At 49.1% G+C, this 17,584-nt stretch overlaps 1 protein-coding gene across 1 annotated transcript; it reads left to right on the plus strand.

Moving 5' to 3' along the window:
* The first annotated feature begins 666 nt into the window (after positions 1-666).
* On the plus strand, positions 667-16,638 carry CMTM3 (CKLF like MARVEL transmembrane domain containing 3). The gene is made up of 5 exons (XM_071567399.1): positions 667-860; positions 9,971-10,126; positions 11,796-11,891; positions 13,134-13,251; positions 14,769-16,638. Exons 1-5 carry the CDS (start codon positions 756-758, stop codon positions 14,795-14,797), a joined length of 504 nt encoding a protein of 167 aa, XP_071423500.1. The 5' UTR covers positions 667-755; the 3' UTR covers positions 14,798-16,638.
* The last annotated feature ends 946 nt before the right edge of the window (positions 16,639-17,584 follow it).

Raw genomic sequence — 17,584 nt, forward strand, 5'->3', positions numbered from 1 at the left:
GGGCCCAGAACTGAACACAACACTCAAGGTGTGGCCTCCCCAAGGCAGAGTCCAGGGGAAGGGTCACTGCCCTGGGCCTGCTGGCCATGCCAGTTTTGATCCAGGCCAGGATCCCATTGACCTTCTTGGCCACCTGGGCACACTGTTGGCTCCTGTTAAGCTTCCTGTCCCTCAGTCCCCCCAGGTCCCTCTGCCTGGCTGCTCTCCAGCCACTCTGTGCCCAGCCTGGAGCGCTGCAGGGGGTTGTTGTGGCCAAAGGGCAGGACCCAGCACTTGGCCTTATTGAACTTCATCCCATTGGAATCAGCCCATCCCTCAAGGCAAATGCTTGTCAGAGGCGTTTCGCTCCGAGGAATCTCGTGCTGCACTGTGGGGATGGTCTCGCTGGCCCCTTCCAGCCGAGCTGCTCCGGGATTTTGCGCTCCCTCCGTCCGGGATTCTGCGCTCCATCCGCTCGGCGTGGCTCGGGCAGGACCCGCAGAGCGCCCGGCGGGGCAGCGGCTGAGCCGAGCCCGGCACTGCCACGGGTCGGGGCCGACCCCGCGTCGGGGATGCTCAAACTTTTTTCACGTTTCCGCAGTGTCACGATTTCCGCTTCCCTCCTTCAGAAAAAAAAAAAAAAAAAGGAAGGGAAAAAAAAATCCACGGCCAAGCGCCCAGCCTACCCCCAGCCCAGCCCAGCCCGAGCCCAGCCCAGCCCGACCCAGCCCATCCCACTCCGAGCCCATCCCGGCCCATCCCATCCCGGCCCGGCCATGGAGCAGCCCGAGCCCGAGGGCGCTCAGCCCGCGCTGCGGGCGCTGCTGCCGCCGCGGGAGTTCCTGCGCTCCCGCAAGGGAAGGCTCCTGCTCGCCGAGGCGGTAAGGCCGGGGCGGACCCGGGGCTGCGGGAACAGCCGGGGGCTCCGCTGTGCGGGACAGCGGGGGAAACAACCGGGGGAGACAAGGGGTGGAACCGAGCGGGAAACGGGGGGGAAACAACGGAGGGGAAACGGGAGCACGACCGCACCGGGTGGGGGAACTGCAGGGCTGGAAGCGAAATTGGCTGAGTTAGAGACCAAAAGGCTCGTCTCGTGAAGCTTCCACTGTCCCATTTGTGTTCCTGTATCAGAGATCCCTTTGCAGTGGCAGAGGCGCTGGGTTCGGTCAGCAGCGTGACTGGGAGCCGGGACAGCCCGTGCTGGTCTGGGGCAGAGCCCTGCCCGTGGGGCTGCTGTGTCCTCGGGGAGCCACTGGCCCGACCCCTGTCCCTGTCCCTGCCCCTGCCCCTGCCCCGGCCCCTGCCCTGCCCCTGAACTACCCCTGCTCCTGCCCCTTCCCTGCCCCTGCCCCTGCCCTTTCTCCTGCCCGCCCCTGTCCCTGCCCCTGCCCTGCCCCTGCCCCTGCCCCTGTCCCTTCTCCTGCCCTGCCCCTGCCCTGCCTCTTCTCTTCCCCTGTCCCTGCCCTGCCCCGGCCCTGTCCCAACCCTGCAGGACATGTCCCAGGTGTGCCCAGGTGGGCAGAGAGGGTGGTGGCACTGGGGCTGTGCCAGCCATGGTGTGGCAGCAGGACCAGGGCAGGGACTGTCCCCTGTGCTGGCAGTGCTGGGGCATCTCCACGGCTGTGCCCAGTTCTGGCCCCTCAGACAGGAGGGACATGGAGTGGCTGGAGCTGTGCAGGGCAGGAACGGAGCTGGGAAGGGGACAGAGCAGCAGGAGCAGCTGAGGGAGCTGGGGGGTCTCAGTCTGGAGAAAAGGAGGCTCAGGGGGGACCTTTTGGCTCTGCAATCCCTGCCAGGAGTGGGGAGCCAGGGGGCGTTGGGCTCTGCTCCAGGGCACAGGGACAGGAGGAGAGGGCTGGGCCAGGGCAGGGGCAGGGGGCACAGCAGCAGGAGTTTCTCCATGGAAAGGGTGGTCAGGCACTGGAAGGGGCTGCCCAGGGAGGTTTGGAGTGCCCAGCCCTGGAGGTGCCCAATGCAGGACTGACCATGGCACTCAGTGCTCTGGGCTGGGGACAAGGTGGGCATCGGGCACAGGATGGGCTCCATGGGCTCCATGAGCTTTTCCAACCTCAGTGATCATGGGATCCTTACTGGGAAAGTGCCCAATAATGAGCAAATAATGATCACTAGAAACAAAGATGATCTGGCAATGGAAACAGTGCTGTCCCAGAAGTGCACCAGGGTTTTCCTTTGGGTGCATGTTCTGAGATCTGTGGTAATTACAGCCATTTGGGGGGACAATTCCTGGAATTTCTCTTGTAAAGCCTTAAAGCCTGACAGCTGAAACCCACGTGGCAGGGAGAGAGATCACGTACCCCACGGGGAGTATTTCACAATAGAATTTAACTTCTGAGTAGAAAGCCAGTTGAATGAAATTAGATCTTCGGTATAATTTTTGCTAGAAACAATGATAAATTTAAACACTAAGTTTTCTGTCATTTTAGCTGGACTTTGGACATCAGGTAGTCAAATACCAGGGCAGCCCAAACTAGTAGTCAAGTCCATGGAGTGCTGTTTAGTGCAAAGTGTGTCTGGGTATCCACTGTGCGAGCTCAGGGAAGGAAACAAGGAAACTCAAGCAAGAGCAAGGGAAGGAGAAGGCAGAACTGTTCATGGCCAGGTGGTGGGGACCAGCCCTGAGGGTTTGTGAGGCTCCAGGCACTGCCCTGTGGCAGAGCACAGGGAGATGGGAGGCTGGCTTTGAGAGGAAAAAGCTTTCACTCGGGAGCTGAGGGTGACTGCTGTGGTGGGGAAGCCTCGGGCTGGGTGGCAGCAGGCCATAGAATCAGCTGGGTTGGAAGAGACCTCTGAGGTCATCAAGTCCAACCCTTGATCCAACGCCACTGTGATTACCAGATCATGGCACTGAGAGCCACATCCAGTCTCAGCTGTATCAGCTCCACCAGAAAGATTCCAGGTACCCCATCACTCATACTCCACAGTTCACAAAAACACACATGTAGAAGATACAAAGCCCAGCTGTCTTGGCTCCTTTGGCCCGGAGTTTTGTTACATACTATAACATACACTGGAATTTCCTTTACAAGCTCACAGCCAGTAAATGGTGGCTTTCAGACAGCCTGGCTTTTGGCATCCCTGAATGATGACATATTGGAGCAATACTGTTTCAGTCATGGGATCAGACTCACCCTTTTGTTGTCATAGAGAAGTACTGATTAGGCTTCCTTAGGGGTAATAAAAACTGCTCTGTCTTGACAAAACAGGGATTTATCCTTTGTAAGGCCACTCAGGGCTCCCCGAGGGTTTGGCTGCCTGAGAGCAACTCTTAAAGCCCATCTGCTGAAATCTGTGTGCTCTTGCAGGCCAGCCCATGAGCTCAGGACAGGGTTTCCTGGCACGGGGAAGGCAGCAGTAGTTTCTCTCCAGTTGTGTCAGCCGTGCTAAAAGAAACCCTTGAAGACAACACAGGCCCCAGAATAAATACAGCCTGTGTACAGTTAGAGAAGTGCAGTGCCAAATAATTGAAGATGAGTCCAAGTTGAATCTACCACAGTTTAAATCTGTGTTTCATCTTTAGCTTTGTATTTCTTGTCTTAAATGTGACACAGTGTGAATTTGGGGGAGGGGGGGTCTGCAAAAATGTATGTAAATAATATTCATGGTTACACATTTGCAACAATATCTTTTGTTCAGAAACAAAGTGGGGTCCTCATTAGTGTTACTAAGTGTCCAATTGCTATTCAGCAGCTTGGCAATTCACCAGAAATGCACTTTATTTCTTGGCTTTGCAGCCATGCAAACAGCAGCATCCCTGCAGGTGGATCCAGGGGGCTCAGGAAACGCCAGGGCAGGGCTGCAGCATTCCAAAGCCACCACAGCCTGCACGGTGTGGTGCCACCAAAGCCCAGCAGTGACTCTCAGGCAAACCCTGACTGCCACGGGGGTTTCACTTCTGCTCTGTGGGCTCTGACAGGGGGGGAACCAGAGTGGGCTCAGCACAGCCTGGGGTCGTGCTGGTTGTGCTTCCTGGGAGGAACCAGTGAAACCCCTTGCTTTGCCCAGCAGAAGTGGCTGGCAAATGCCCAGTTCAGCTGTCACTGGCTGCCTAAGACCCTGTAAACCAAGTGCCACATTGGCTTTCCTTGCAGTGCTGGAGGCTGCAGGGGCCTGGGGGAGCTGGGGGGTCCCAGGGCAGCTGCACCAAGAGCTCCACGCTGCTTGGTTCAGGTGGAAGAAATCTGCTGCAGCCACTTTTCCAATAACATTTCCACACATTTCCATGTGGAGGATGGATCTTTATGATGTTTGGGTGTAATTTTCCCATTGGCCTGTAACCTGTTCCATGGGCTGTCTGGGCATCCTGATGCTTCCCCTAGAACAGGGCAGGCTGGAGATGGAGGTAATTATGGCCAGAAGCTTAATTATAATCTCAAATTTTATTCAGATGAGGAAGTTGCCCTTCCCCCACCCCCTGCTCCTTTTTTGATCTGCACAGACTCACAGGATGGTTGGGGTTTGAGGGGACATCTAGCCCACCCCCCTGCTAACCTGCCTTATTAATGTTTTATTCCACCTGGGATACCTACAGATCCAGAAAGAAGCAGCAATGTCAAGTACATGTATAAGCTTTGCTGTCTTCTGCTCTGTTTTATTCTCACTGCTGTGCTCCTCCACTTTCTAATTAATCACCATTCTTCATTTCCCAGGTTAATTTTTTTTTCACTTCTCCCCCATACCATTATTCCTTCCATATACTTTAACACTGCTCATTTTCCCTAAATACTCAAGTTGCTGTCTTAAAGGTCAGCATCTCATCCATGCTCTTTTCTACCCTTCAAGATGCAGTTTTCACTTCCCTCTGTCCTGTGTTGGAACCATTTAAGGGCCACTGTCATACCTTCCACCAGAGCTTGTCCAGGCAAGATCCCCATTTATTCATTCTGCTGCTCACCACAGCTGTTCAGTCAAGCTTTTGTGTTTGCTCTGGTGACTGCTTTAATTGGCATCTCCTTAGTCTCCTCAAGCCAATATGCAGTGCAGTACATTTTATTTTCCTATAAAAGTGCAGTACGAGTATGTAAAGTTGTGTCACCTTTGGGGTAAATTGACTGTGCCTGTTTCTCTCCTCTTTTCCTGTCTTTCTTCTGTCTTTTCAGTCTTCTCTGAACTGAGCCTCACAACTGAAACTTCCAGCTGCTGGGTGTAAAGTCTGCTTTGAAGAAGACTCCTGTGTCTTTCTCAGGGTCTGTAGCCAAAGGCCATTCCTGCAGTTAATTCTGGGGAACCAGGAACTTCATCTGCACGACAAGAACTACAGAGAAATAATTGAATTGCAGAGCCCACTAAGTGATGGACTTTCTCTCTCTGCTAAAAAATAATAACAATGCACTCTTGTCCAAAAGATAGCAGCACTAGCCGTTTTTAGAACTTAAAGCAAACCTTTCTGTGGAGGGGAGATGAGCAGCAGCCTGCAGTGGTCCAGTTGCATCCCAGCCTGTCCCTGTGGGCTGCACAGAGGAGACAAACACCTTCTGATTGCCATGACCTCAGACTCCAGCAGTCCTCCCACCCTTAAGGGACACTGTGCTCTCTAGCCAGTGTAACACATTATTTTTTAGACCTTAAATTTCAAGCTGATTATACAATAAAATATAACTTTGTAATGCCTGGCCAGTTTAAGAAGCCCAGCAATACAATATTCGGTAATAATTACATGGAAGAAAATTGCTTTCTGAAACACAATGCCAAGGAAGTCCCCTTAAAAAAGAAAAAATACTATGTAATATTTTTCTCTTTTCTTTTTGTGGGAATGGGAATGTACATAAAAATACTCAATGAAAAGTCAGGCTTCTTTTTGCCTTATCTCTTCACTTTTGCCACTGCCAAGCTATGAAAGGATCCAATCCTCTCTTTGCTGCATTAGAGCTTTCTGCATCCAAATATTCCTCCCCAGTGAAGGTGGCAACAGCCACTCTGCCCTTTCAGCAGGGGAACAGCTCAGACTCTGAGCTGCTGAGGGTGTAATCCCAGGTGAGGGAGGAAAAACACCCCGTGTAAATACAACTGGAAAAAAACTGACAAAACTGATGTTTTTCCCAGAAGCAGCAGTGCTTTCTGAAAATGCTAGAAATGAACTTGCAACTGCATTGAGCCTCAAACTTCCTCTCTCAGCTGCCTGGTTTTTAGCAGAGCTGTTAGAATGCTTGACCTTTCTCTGCCATCACCCTTAAACACGCAGCTTCAGAAGAGGTGCAAAGCAAGGGTGACATGCAGTGGAACATCTGACAGTCTGTAGAGGGGTCAGGCTGTATTCTGAAGGTTGCTTTTGAGTTTCAGAGCAACTTTCACTTTGCTAGGTGTTTGTCTCAAAGACCTGAAGTCTGGAGAAGTAAGTAGGTAGGTGTTGTTGTTTCTGGGTACAGACTGGCATTTCTGTGTCTGTGCTGTGGGAGGAGAGGTGTATTTTTAAAATTTCCAGATTTTAAGGTAACATCAAATGCTTGAGTTAGTGGCACTGCAATTAAACGTCAGACAAGGTAACAAGGTAACTACTCATTTTTATAATTCAGAAAAGACAGTAATAGATAATATCCAATCTTGCTCAGGGAGTCAGTGCACTCCCCTTATGAGAAGAGGAAATGTTCTCTATCCAAAGAGAAATGAGAAACCATCAAAACCCTACAATTTGTGGGCTCTTGGATTACACAGGGCTGTCCCCAAGCCACCGAGTAGGTTTGGCATTAAAATCCACATCGGACGACAAAAAAGAAGAAAACCAAGAACAAAGTGTAGCACCACAGCCATTACCTGAGAGCCCTCAGGCACCTCCTTCCCTTTGTTTCTCATGCTCTTTCTTTGCCCTCCTCCCCTTCCTGCACCTTCCAGCCTTCCCCCAGTCAAGGCTGTGGCATCTAAAAATACCATCCTTCAAACCTTCCTTCTCAAAATTTGGTCCTATTTTATAGGTGGGTTTTTCACATAAAATCCTCCTTGGGCCTTTTCAGCTCAGAGTGCCCCCAAAATGAGGAATGACACTTAACTGGAGAGCATTTATCACACTTCAGGTCAGGTTCTTTCCCCAGTACTAATAGCACCACTAATCTGTTAAAATCAGAGGATTTCTTATGAATCCAGTGTGCCCTTTTCTTGCCATCCTCCCCGTGTACAACAAGGTGCTGACAGGGGAAGTCAGGAGGGAACAGTGGGACAGGCTGGACTCAGGGTGGTGATGGTGGGAATTCAGATCCTGTCCTTCAGGGCTGGGGAACAGCTGCAGCACTGCTGTGACCTACCAGTGACAGAGGGGTTTGTTGGAACAGGTAACTGGCCTGGCAACCAGAGTTTAAAATGAACAATATTTCCCCAGTTTCTCTGGATCAGACTGAATTAGAAAGTTGAAATGATCTTTTTGTGACCTCAGCAGGTTACCTGGCACAGGGGCAGGAATGCCACTGGCACACAGCACACTGGAGCAGGAGCTCCTTGGCTGCTTCTTGCCACAAAACAGGCACCCTGAGCTGTGTCACAGCAGCACTTGGGCTCCTCTTTAACCCATGTCTGGGTGAGGGGGAGACAGTGGGAACCTTAACTTGCACAAATTCCCATAAAGCTGGTAATAAAAACTCAAAGGCTCTTCCTTTCACCTACCAACTTTTAGGACAGCAAAACTCTTTTGCTGTACAAAGGCAGAGAAAGAACAGGACTTACTGTATCAAAGAGAATCAAGATCAAAGGGATCTCTGCTGTGTACCAGGAACTTACATACCTCAGATTTGCCTCTCTACCTCCCCTCACTGCTGTAGTGTGATGGATTATTCAACACTGCATTTAGTCTTTTCATAAGAGATTACTGGGTTTGGTTCAGGTCTAATGTTGTCCCATTAGAAGGGTTTTGGTTGGTGGGATCTGTCCTGAATATCTCCCTGCTGCTGGTTGTCCCTGCAGCTCAGCCATCACACACCTTCCTTCAGGCAGAAAAAGGGAGATACTGTCTCAGCACCAGAAGGAAAAAATGCCCTATATCCATGGTGATTTCTTTTTAATCCAAGGAAACATTAAACCATGGCTAATTATGTTCCACAAATGCAAGTGAGATAGATTCACCAAAAAAAATCCAGTCTTTGTTCTTGGAGGTGGGAAGGTGTGATAGGAAGGAGGAAGAAATCCTCTCTTCTCTTAGTAGTTTTCAAGCTCTGTTCTATCAACTTCTTTTCAAAGAGTACTTATCACTTTCCACTCACTGAAAGAAAATACCACACTAAGGATGAGATACAGTGAATGAGTTCCCTCTGCTGTGTGGAAACTAGAAAAACCTACAAAGAGGCTCTGTAAGCAACAACCAAACAGGATAAACAGCAACAAATAGGGTAGATATTGATGGTAACAGGCCTGTCCTGTACCAGATCAGCTTCTTAGAACCAGTGAAACAAGAACAATGCATAGGCGTTTTAAGATAAATATAGTCACTTACTAAAAATGGCACATCCTCTCTAACTTCACCACCCACTCCTACTGGATCAAACAATATTCTCCATCTATTGGCATCCTGGTCAAGAACTGACTGCTTTGCCCAGAAAACAGGCTTAGAATAAAGACTTCTTAATTAATTATATCAAAAAATTACTTCACTGGGATTGAACTGCTTAATTGCCCCCTAAACCTAACCAGGCTCTTTTGATACATTTATTTGAGGGTTGACTGACCTCTCATAGGAGCACTTATTAGTTAATAATTAATTACAGGAGCCTTATCATTGAAGTCTAATAACGATTTTTTCCGAGGTGCAGGTGAACCCCAGGAACACATGGTAGCAGCAAGCAAAGAAATCCAGAGAGCTGAAGTTTAATGAGTCCAGTGCATTGATTGCCTTTGCAGAAAGCCACATCTGCTTCAGATGTGCCATCTGGGAGAAAATAATACATTTATGTTCAGTACTGTGTGAATAGGAATGTCAGTGCCCCAGTTCAGAAGTTCAGAAAGCCCTTGTGATGTGATGCTCAGTACCCAGAGCATCTGTGAGCGTTGGGAGGCAGGGATTTGTCTGCAGGAGGACAGGCTGGATGGAGCAGCCCAGGGGCAAACTGGCTCATTGCACTCCCCCAAAAAGTGTAACTCACTATCTGAGCTTCCTTTGTTGCTTTAAGCTGATTGATGAGAACAGTGAGACAGTGAAACAGCAGGGCTGGAGCCTCTTCTCAGGGCCCAGTACATCCTTTGGAAATGCTCTGAAGTTTCTCTGTGGTTCCCTCCCCTCCCACCTTCACAAACAGCAGCTCCAAGGCCAGAAGTGCAGGACAGCATCAGGTCCTGTCTGCTTTGGGTAAAAATGCCTTGTCTTTAGCCATTTGCCCTTTGTGAAACTTTCTGTTTTGAGCCATAAGCTGCATTCCAAAGGTTTTTTAATTGAATGGGAAACAAATGCCCTTTTTATTTTTTGTAGAGTTAGGAAACATCATGGAGGTAAATCTGTGGGAGTTATTTATCCTATTCCTCTCTAAAACACCTTTCTACACTGGAAAACTAGAAGCAGGGACTTCCAGAAACCACAGAGCAATTAATTCTTGGCCCTTTTCTATCCATCAGCAGCAGAGTTTTTTCTTTTAACTTGAAGGAGATTATAAATGCTGAGTTACTTTGGGCTGTCTGAGCAATGATTTGGGCTTCAAATGAGAACTGTCAGGGCTGAAAGCTTAAAGCTCAGCTTGCTTGGCAGTGCTCCACTCTATTTCAGAATTATGTTGTCAGAACGGTTTACAATCCAGAGCAAATCACTGTCTCAGAGAGGTGCAAATTCACTCGGCTCTCCGGAAAAGCGATTTCACACGCACAGAAATAAACACCATTACTTTAGATTTATTCCACGCTAAACGAGCAAATCCTTTTGGCCCAATGAAAAACAAAAAGCAGCAGAAAGGCAGTGGCAGCAGCAGCAGCACTGGCAGAAACACAGGGGCAAACAGCCCTTGCAAGCTGCTCAGCTGCCTGTGGCTCTGCTGTTCCATGCAAATAACGAGTTTTCCCTTTACTCCAGGTGCTGTCATTTATCATCTTTATCTGCTACATTGCATCTCTAGCAGCTGCTTTCATGATGGCACCACTCCTTGAGTTTCTGCTGGCACTGTTTCTTTTTTTTGCCTACGCCTCCAAACTCAATGAGAAGTTTAAAGGACTCTACTGGCCTTTGACGGTGAGTGAAGTGTGCACCACAAACCGGGTGCAGTGTGACAGGGGAAGGGGACTGGACAGGAGTCTGGGGGGAGTGTTAACAAGTTCGGCCCCTTGTTAGAAACTTGTCTGCGCTGCCTCTTGCTCAGAAGGTCCCACAGCACTCTTTGAACCATGCTGTGCTCTTCACTGTAACCTTTTTGGTGCTGACACAAAGCTTGGCTTTATCCAAGCACAGAATTTGTGCCTGAGTCCAGACACATGTTTAGGGCTGGATCTTCAGAGGCAGCATCAGCCTGTGTCCGTGTGCCCACTGCTGGGGGCTCCTTGCCATTGCCACCCTGGCAGACGGGGCACAGGCAGGTTGTCAGTGCTGGAGGGACTTTACCAGGATGGTTTCAATTCTCAGTGGGTGCTGCTGAGGGGCAGAGCCACAGACAGGCAGCTGCTTCTGGAAAGGGAGGATCCTGCCAGTCCCTGCCCACACAGGAGTCCAGCTGGGGCTGCAGGCAGTCCCTGGCCACTGGATGGCCCTGCTGCCTCAGAGATGCACTGCAAAGGGAGCAGCTGTCTCCAGTACAAACGCTTCAAAAACCTGCCGAATCTAATCAGTCTGGAGTCTCTTTTGGTACCAGCAATAGTTCATCATAGTGAGATTTGAACTAGAGCTCTCAGTGCCTAAAGATGACTTTCCTGAGGCCACAGGTGGATAAAATAGTGTCAGTGGCTTTGACTGTGCACAGTTTTCAGTGGGTAATTTCAGTTCCATCATTTCTCATTTTCTACATGCATGTGATTCCAGAACTAAGACAAAAAAGGCACTTCTATTTATAATGGCCACTACCATAGTATACTGCAGCCACAGAATGTAGATAACTGACCCTGTCCTGGCTTCAGAAGAGTCAAGTTTCTTGTAGGATTTATGTTTCGAGACATCATCCATTTGTTCTGAAAAGGCAGAAGAGTGAATTGTGAACAGAGCTGAGGATACAATTACTGCAGCTCCCCTCCCTGGGGCTCACAGCTCTCTGTTTCACACCCCCTTCAGGGACATCCCTGCTGGTGTCCCAGGGCAAGGCCCTGCCCTGCAGAGCCCCAGCTCAGCCCCAGCAGCCCCTGCCCTGATGATCACAACAGACACTGCTGGAGTCACTGCTGGGCATACCGAGGGTAAATCATTGCAACATTAAACAAGGTGTTTAGTTCCTGACTGAGGAGTTCCTGCAGACAGAGATCATCATGCAGACCTACATTCACTGGAGACAAGCACACCCCTGTGCCCATGGGGGCTGTACCTCCTCCTCCTGAGCCTCTGGTACTGCAGGAGTTCTGCTGAACAAGGAGACCTTAAGGCATTTCAAACGATGCTTCCACTGGAGCTCTTGCTGTGCTCCAGGGCAAACACAGGACAGCTCTTCTTAGGCTGAAGGAAAGTCTGCCCACACAGGTGAAAAGCAGGAGTTTTGCAGCATCTCTAAGGGCAGAAGCTCATGCCAAGACTCAGGTCATCTTTTATTTAAAGTGTTTCCCAGGGGAGCAGTGCCTGCACTCAGCAGGGCGGGCAGTGCCCACAGGGCAGCGTCAGGAGGGGCTCTGGGGCAAGAACAGGGGGTTTCAGCAGGCATTTCTAGGGGGTTTGTATGTTGGAACTCCATGACTAATCTGAGACTGCAACATTGCTCATTTCACAGGATTTCTTGCGCTGTGTCACCGCTGCCATTATTTACTTTGCCATTTCAATTGCTGCCGTCTCCAAGTACAGTGATGGAGCATCCAAAGCAGCAGGGGTGAGTACACACCAGCTTTCCCCTCAAGTATTTTCCCTCAAGATGGACTTCAGAAACGTTCAATTATGATGCCATTGCAAGTAACAGAAGTTTCTTCAATTAACTGATAATTACTTTGCCTAAAGCAAAGAAGAAATGGTCAGTTATTCAGAAAAACATGGTTTGAATTAATGAATGTTTTCTCATCCTGACAATGCTACTCAGTGTTAACTGTGCTCCTCAGGGGAGGCACCTGTTCTGCTTTTTAATTTCCCCAGCTGCACAGGGGAGATAAACTCTGTTCCTGTAAAGAGTATTAAGATTCTTGAATGGAGGGAGTTATAATAATGATAAAAAAAGGAAATCAAACCAGTAACTGCTAAGGCCAGTCTAAATTAAGTAATTTCAACCTCCTGCCTCTACTGCTCAATTTTACTTGGATGAGTTGAAATAAGAGCAGTGTCATTTTACCCTCTAATACAAGGACTTCCCAGGAGAGAGCCTTTGCCATCAGCAGTTTGTGTTCAGAAACACAACACTGCCCCTCCATCTGCAACCTGACTCTAAGTCATATCAATAATGTATGCACCATAAATAAAACCTGCATCATAATTTTTAAAGATGATGGAGAAGAACAATACCCAGTAGTGCTGACCAGGAGCCTTTACCAAACCATCCCGAGTCACAGTCACACACAGTTCACACAGAGAGCCTGTTTTAATCTGTGCCCCTCCCTTTGGAGGTGGAGCAATGCAAGTGAGTTCACCCTGGGCTCTCAGACTGAAACCCAGCCTGTTCTTGGCACTGCTGCTGCTCTGACACTGAAGGGGAACTCCAGAACCATCTAAATCTCAGTCTAGTTCACTCTGCAATAGACGTGTCTCCTTGCAAACCCATAAGAAATTATTTCCAAAGAAATCAAGGTGATTTCGTGGCAGCCAAGAGATGCCCTGGGCTGGTGGAGGTGCAGGCTTTGCTCTCCTGTAGCTCCTGGCAGTGCTGATGCTCAGAACATGCCCAGAGTGGGATGTAGCCTGGGGTAGGGCTACAAACACATCTGATCACTTCTCAGGCTCTCAGATTAGCTAATTTAGTTGATGGCAATGAGTCAAAGCCATTTCCCTTCCCTGTCTGTGTGGAAAGGCACAGGCCAAGAAACCAAGCTCAAGCTTTAAGGGTTTTCCTTGCGTTCATTCAGCTCATTTTGGTTTGTCATTGATGGATGTGGCCTGTTGTTAAAGAGAGTGTTTTCTGCCCTTTCAGGTGTTTGGGTTTATAGCCACAATAGTGTTTGCCATTGATTTCTACATAACCTTCAATGATCTGGTTGCTTTCCTCAAGCAAGGCAGTTCTGATCCCCCTGAAGGGCAGAAGTCAGAAGGTGGGTAACATTCCCTCTTTTGTCACACGAGCAGGTAATGTGAGATCTGCTTCTCCATTGCACCTTTGTGGGGGAGCAAGAGCACTCCCTCAGGAAGAACAGCTTCTGTTCTTGGCTGCCTTGGTTTGTGTGCCTCCACTGTGCTCATTAGGAAGCTGCTTAGTGCTCCAGTACCAACTGGAATTGCAGTGACTTAGGAAGATAACGAACAAACCAGCATTGTGAAATTTGTTAGAGTTTCACATCATCTCAGTTTGAAAGGCCAATTATAGAAATGATCATGCAGCACAGACTTTCTTCCCCCATCAAAATGTCTTATTGTAAAAACAAGCAAACATCTGCCTTTTTCCCCTGGTAACTTAATAATTAACATCCATTAGTCTGCAGTCTTTTATGACCAATAGTGCTTTTCTGTTTATCACCTCCTTACCATGATTGCCTCTTATGACAAGCTTTGACCATCTGTGGACAAATGGCCTTGAAATCCCAGGGCTAAGCAGCATAAAATTAACAATATTGTTACCAATTTTTTTCTGTTACAGGAGGTACAGTCCACTTCAGGTCAGTCAGACCCACTGAGACAAAGATAAAAGAGGGACCCACTGTTGGGTGTTCAAATCCAATTCAGGCCAAGTCAGGACAGTGTTACAGTACCCAGGAGCCCAAACTGGGCATCCTGTCCCTGTGGCACTACTCACTGCACCCACACAGAGGAAAAAGACTATTCTATGCTTAAAAAAACTTTTAAAAATCCCCAAACCCCCAAAACAACCCACACAAAACCAAGCCCCACAAATCCTCTCAAAAAACAAACACTCAAGATGTGCATAGAATCCTAGAAGGTGCACAGTAGCACTAACAGCCTTTTCTGGGGATTTTAGCAGACTGTTACATTTACTGCAAGGTTTAGGCCAAAAAGAGAGACAAAGAAAAACTAATTCATGGAACAGACCACAGGAAACAGACTGCTAAGACTAAAACCTGAACTGACCTCAGCAGATGATCAGGTGACTGGGGTGCAAAAAGATAAAGATTAGCTCTAATTTCCCCTGGAGATGGAGACAGAAATCCTTCAACTCACAGATGGGCAGTTGTAGATGTGCAGCTTTGTGGGGATGGTCTGACTGTGCCCCCAGCACCAAACCCTGCTGGGGCTCTCAGCTGCTGGGCCCAGGAGGATGTGCCTCTGCAGGGCTGGGGAATGGCTCAGCATCCTGCAGGTTTTCTGACACACCGAGCTGGCAGTGCCAGGGCTGTGCCCACACGCAGGACAGGGTGCCAGCATGGGCCTCCTCTTGGGCCAGACATCACTGCCCCTTCCTCTCTCAGCATCCCCCACAGCCTGGTGCCCTCAGTGCCTCTCTGCAGCATTCCCAGCTCCTCTGGGACCCCACTGAGTGCCATCCTGGCAGCAGGAACCATCCCAGCAGCGTTGCCCAGCGCCGTGTGTGTCCCAGCCAGGGCTGCAGGGAGGGCTGGCCAGTTCCCAGCCTCACTTCTCCTTGTTTACCCCTCAGATGAGAACTCGGATTCTGACTCAGACTGAAGAACCAGACACCAGCCAAGCGTGAAGGGAAGATGATCAAGCACTTTGCTGGTTGCTGAAGGCACTGCCAAGTGAAACATCTCCCTTATCTCAGCCTCCGGATCCTCCTTCCACCTCACTGACCATGGAATTGCCCAGGCACAGACAGGGCAGTGATGTGGAAAAGGAGACAATTCCCAGTGCCATTAGAGACTGTCAGAACTACAACTGTGCAGTAGTTCAGCCTTTCCCAGAGGTGTGTGTTCAAACACAGCCCAATCCTCCTCCTTGCTCGGCTCTACAACGTCCTGAGTAAACAGGAGCAGCATTTTTAATGTATAACCAAAGCTTTTAACCTGCTTTTTTACTTCCAAATCTTTAACACTTACAGCTTTTATACTTCTTGACGTGCCAAAGGAGAGGTTTGAATGCCTCTAGTTGTATTTTTCTTTTTAACTAACAGTATTTCTTTATCTCAAACCTGAACATTCCACTGTCAAGCACTGAAGGCCTGGATTAGTTACTGTGTTGTTTCAGTCCATTTCTGTCTCCTGCCTGTCTGTGACAAGGAGTGACAACTGGAAATCTGCAGCAGAGCAGAGCTCAGGGTGTGCCTGTGGTGCAGGGCAGGTGTGTCAGCAGACACAGCATCCCTTCTGTGAGCTGCTTGGGTGGAGTCCCATCCCCTCTGTGCAGTGACAGACACAGGACAGGACAGGCAGCCTCTCACCGGCCCCTTTGCTGCCCTCTGTGTGGCACCCCCTGTGTCTGCCCAGCCAGGGAGGGCAGCCCTGCCAAACAGCACCCAGCAGGATCTGCCTGCAGGTGTTTGTGCCCCAATACCTCTGCCTGCTCTGCCCTGTGCTGGGGGCACTGCTGCTCCCCTGGCACCAGCACTGGACTGTCCTGGCTTTGCAAAACAGGCAACTGGTTCTGCCACCCTCAGGGTGCCTGAGCCCCAGGAGGGCAGGGCATCCTCCCCACTGTGAAAGGGCACAGAAACCAACCTCCAAACTACAGAATGTCTGCAAGGAATTCATTTTCCCGGAGCCCTTTGTTCAGTGTGTCTGGAGTCTGGGTTGGGTTGGGTTTTTCTCCCCTGGAAGGACAGGATTTATCTTGTGGTGTAGCATTCCAGGGAAAAAGCCTTCTGAATTTACAAGGTATTCTCACAAGTAGCACAACCTACCTTGGAACATTTGTATCCACCTATAAACACATGCTGCTTGGGAAAAGCATGGCATGCTGCTTGGGAAAAGCATGGCATGCTCCTTACAGATGGCACCAGACAGCTCTGCCAGAGAAACCTGGATATATCTGTAAAAAATTAATACAGTTCCAGAACAGGTGGCCTCAACAAAAATTAAAATGCGAGCAGATGGTACTAACAGAGTAAGTGAAAAACAGGGATAAAACAATCAAGGCAGATTTCCTCTGGAATAAACGACCCCTTGGGTTGCAGTTCCCTGCCAGCAGCTGGCTGCTGCCAGGAGCACATGGAACCTGCAGGGAGCAGGTGCTTGGGAAGGTGCTGGTCAAACCTGAGTTGTCCTCAGGCAGCTCCTGCATCTCCCCTTTCCTGACCACTGAGAGAATAAAAGCAAAACAAGTGGTTGCTTCTAAATGTGACAAATAATTGCTTTTATTTTTTGGACCTGTTCCTGTGTGAAACCCCACGTTTCTCTCTTCTGTGGTTGTATTTTCCTGGCTCACACTGTGACACCAGGGCACCTGGGCTCATTTTTATACTCCTTTTGTATTTCTCTTTTTTTAATGAAAAAAATGTACTGCATGTCACATCTGGAAACTAGGACATGGTTAATATTTAGAAACCATGCTGGATTAAACCTCTTTTAATAGAAGGGTTGGATGTCTTACTTATTTTAAGATCTGATTTTCCTGCCTTGCCTCTGTCCAGCAGAAGGATTTAAGAAACTCCATCACTGCGTGCTGGGTTGGTTGGGCAGAGCAGAGGGGACTTCATCTTTAGGGCATGAAAGAACTTAACCAAGAATTAGTTTTCACATACTGAGACACTGGAGATACAGACCTCTCACCTGGCACCAAATAACACTGTAGAAAACAGAAAACAGAAAACCTTTCACACATGTTATAACCCAGAATATCCCGAGGTGTTCTGGGCCTTTTTTCTCGTGTGATCACTCCTAAAGTCAACAGAGACAGGAAACAAAGTGGCTCCCGAGTTGCTTCAGGACTGCTTGAGCTCTCCTGCAGTGAAAGCCTGCCCAGAGAGCTCCTCACTGCCTTTGAGTCCTTGATGATTTCACTCATTTCTAAGCAGTTGCTCCCAGGGTCAAGCACTTGGGTAAGATTCCTTTATTTCAAAAGATCTGTTCCCACAACTGAAGAAAAACACAGTTCTGTGTTTTCCCAATACCATTTCAGAAAATTAAATGAAAAACAATTGCTTTACAGACAGTTTTGACTGGGGGAGGTGGGGGCTGACTCAGTCCTTTGCTCATTTTCTGACAGCAATATTGCACCAGGCTCAGAGTGTGGTGCAGGGCAAAGAAGAGTCAGCCTGGCCTTTTGACTTTTGTGTTTGTTGGCTTGTTTTCCTCAACTGACAAGGTGGAAATAGCTCTGGGAGTGCTGCTTTCTCTGCAGTTCAGTGTCCTGGACAGGCCCAGCCCTGCAGCTGCAGGGAGCCCTGTGTCCCTGTGTCCCTGTGCCAGCAGTGCCTCCCTGAACATCTCCTCAGTCCCACACCCTCCTGTTCCAGAGGAGCCTCTTCCAAAGCCCCAGTCCACAGCTTCCTTCAGCACAGCCCCTGCCCCTGGAGCCCCT

Source organism: Pithys albifrons, chromosome 12 (genome assembly GCF_047495875.1).
Source record: "Pithys albifrons albifrons isolate INPA30051 chromosome 12, PitAlb_v1, whole genome shotgun sequence".
Lineage (NCBI taxonomy): Eukaryota > Metazoa > Chordata > Aves > Passeriformes > Thamnophilidae > Pithys > Pithys albifrons.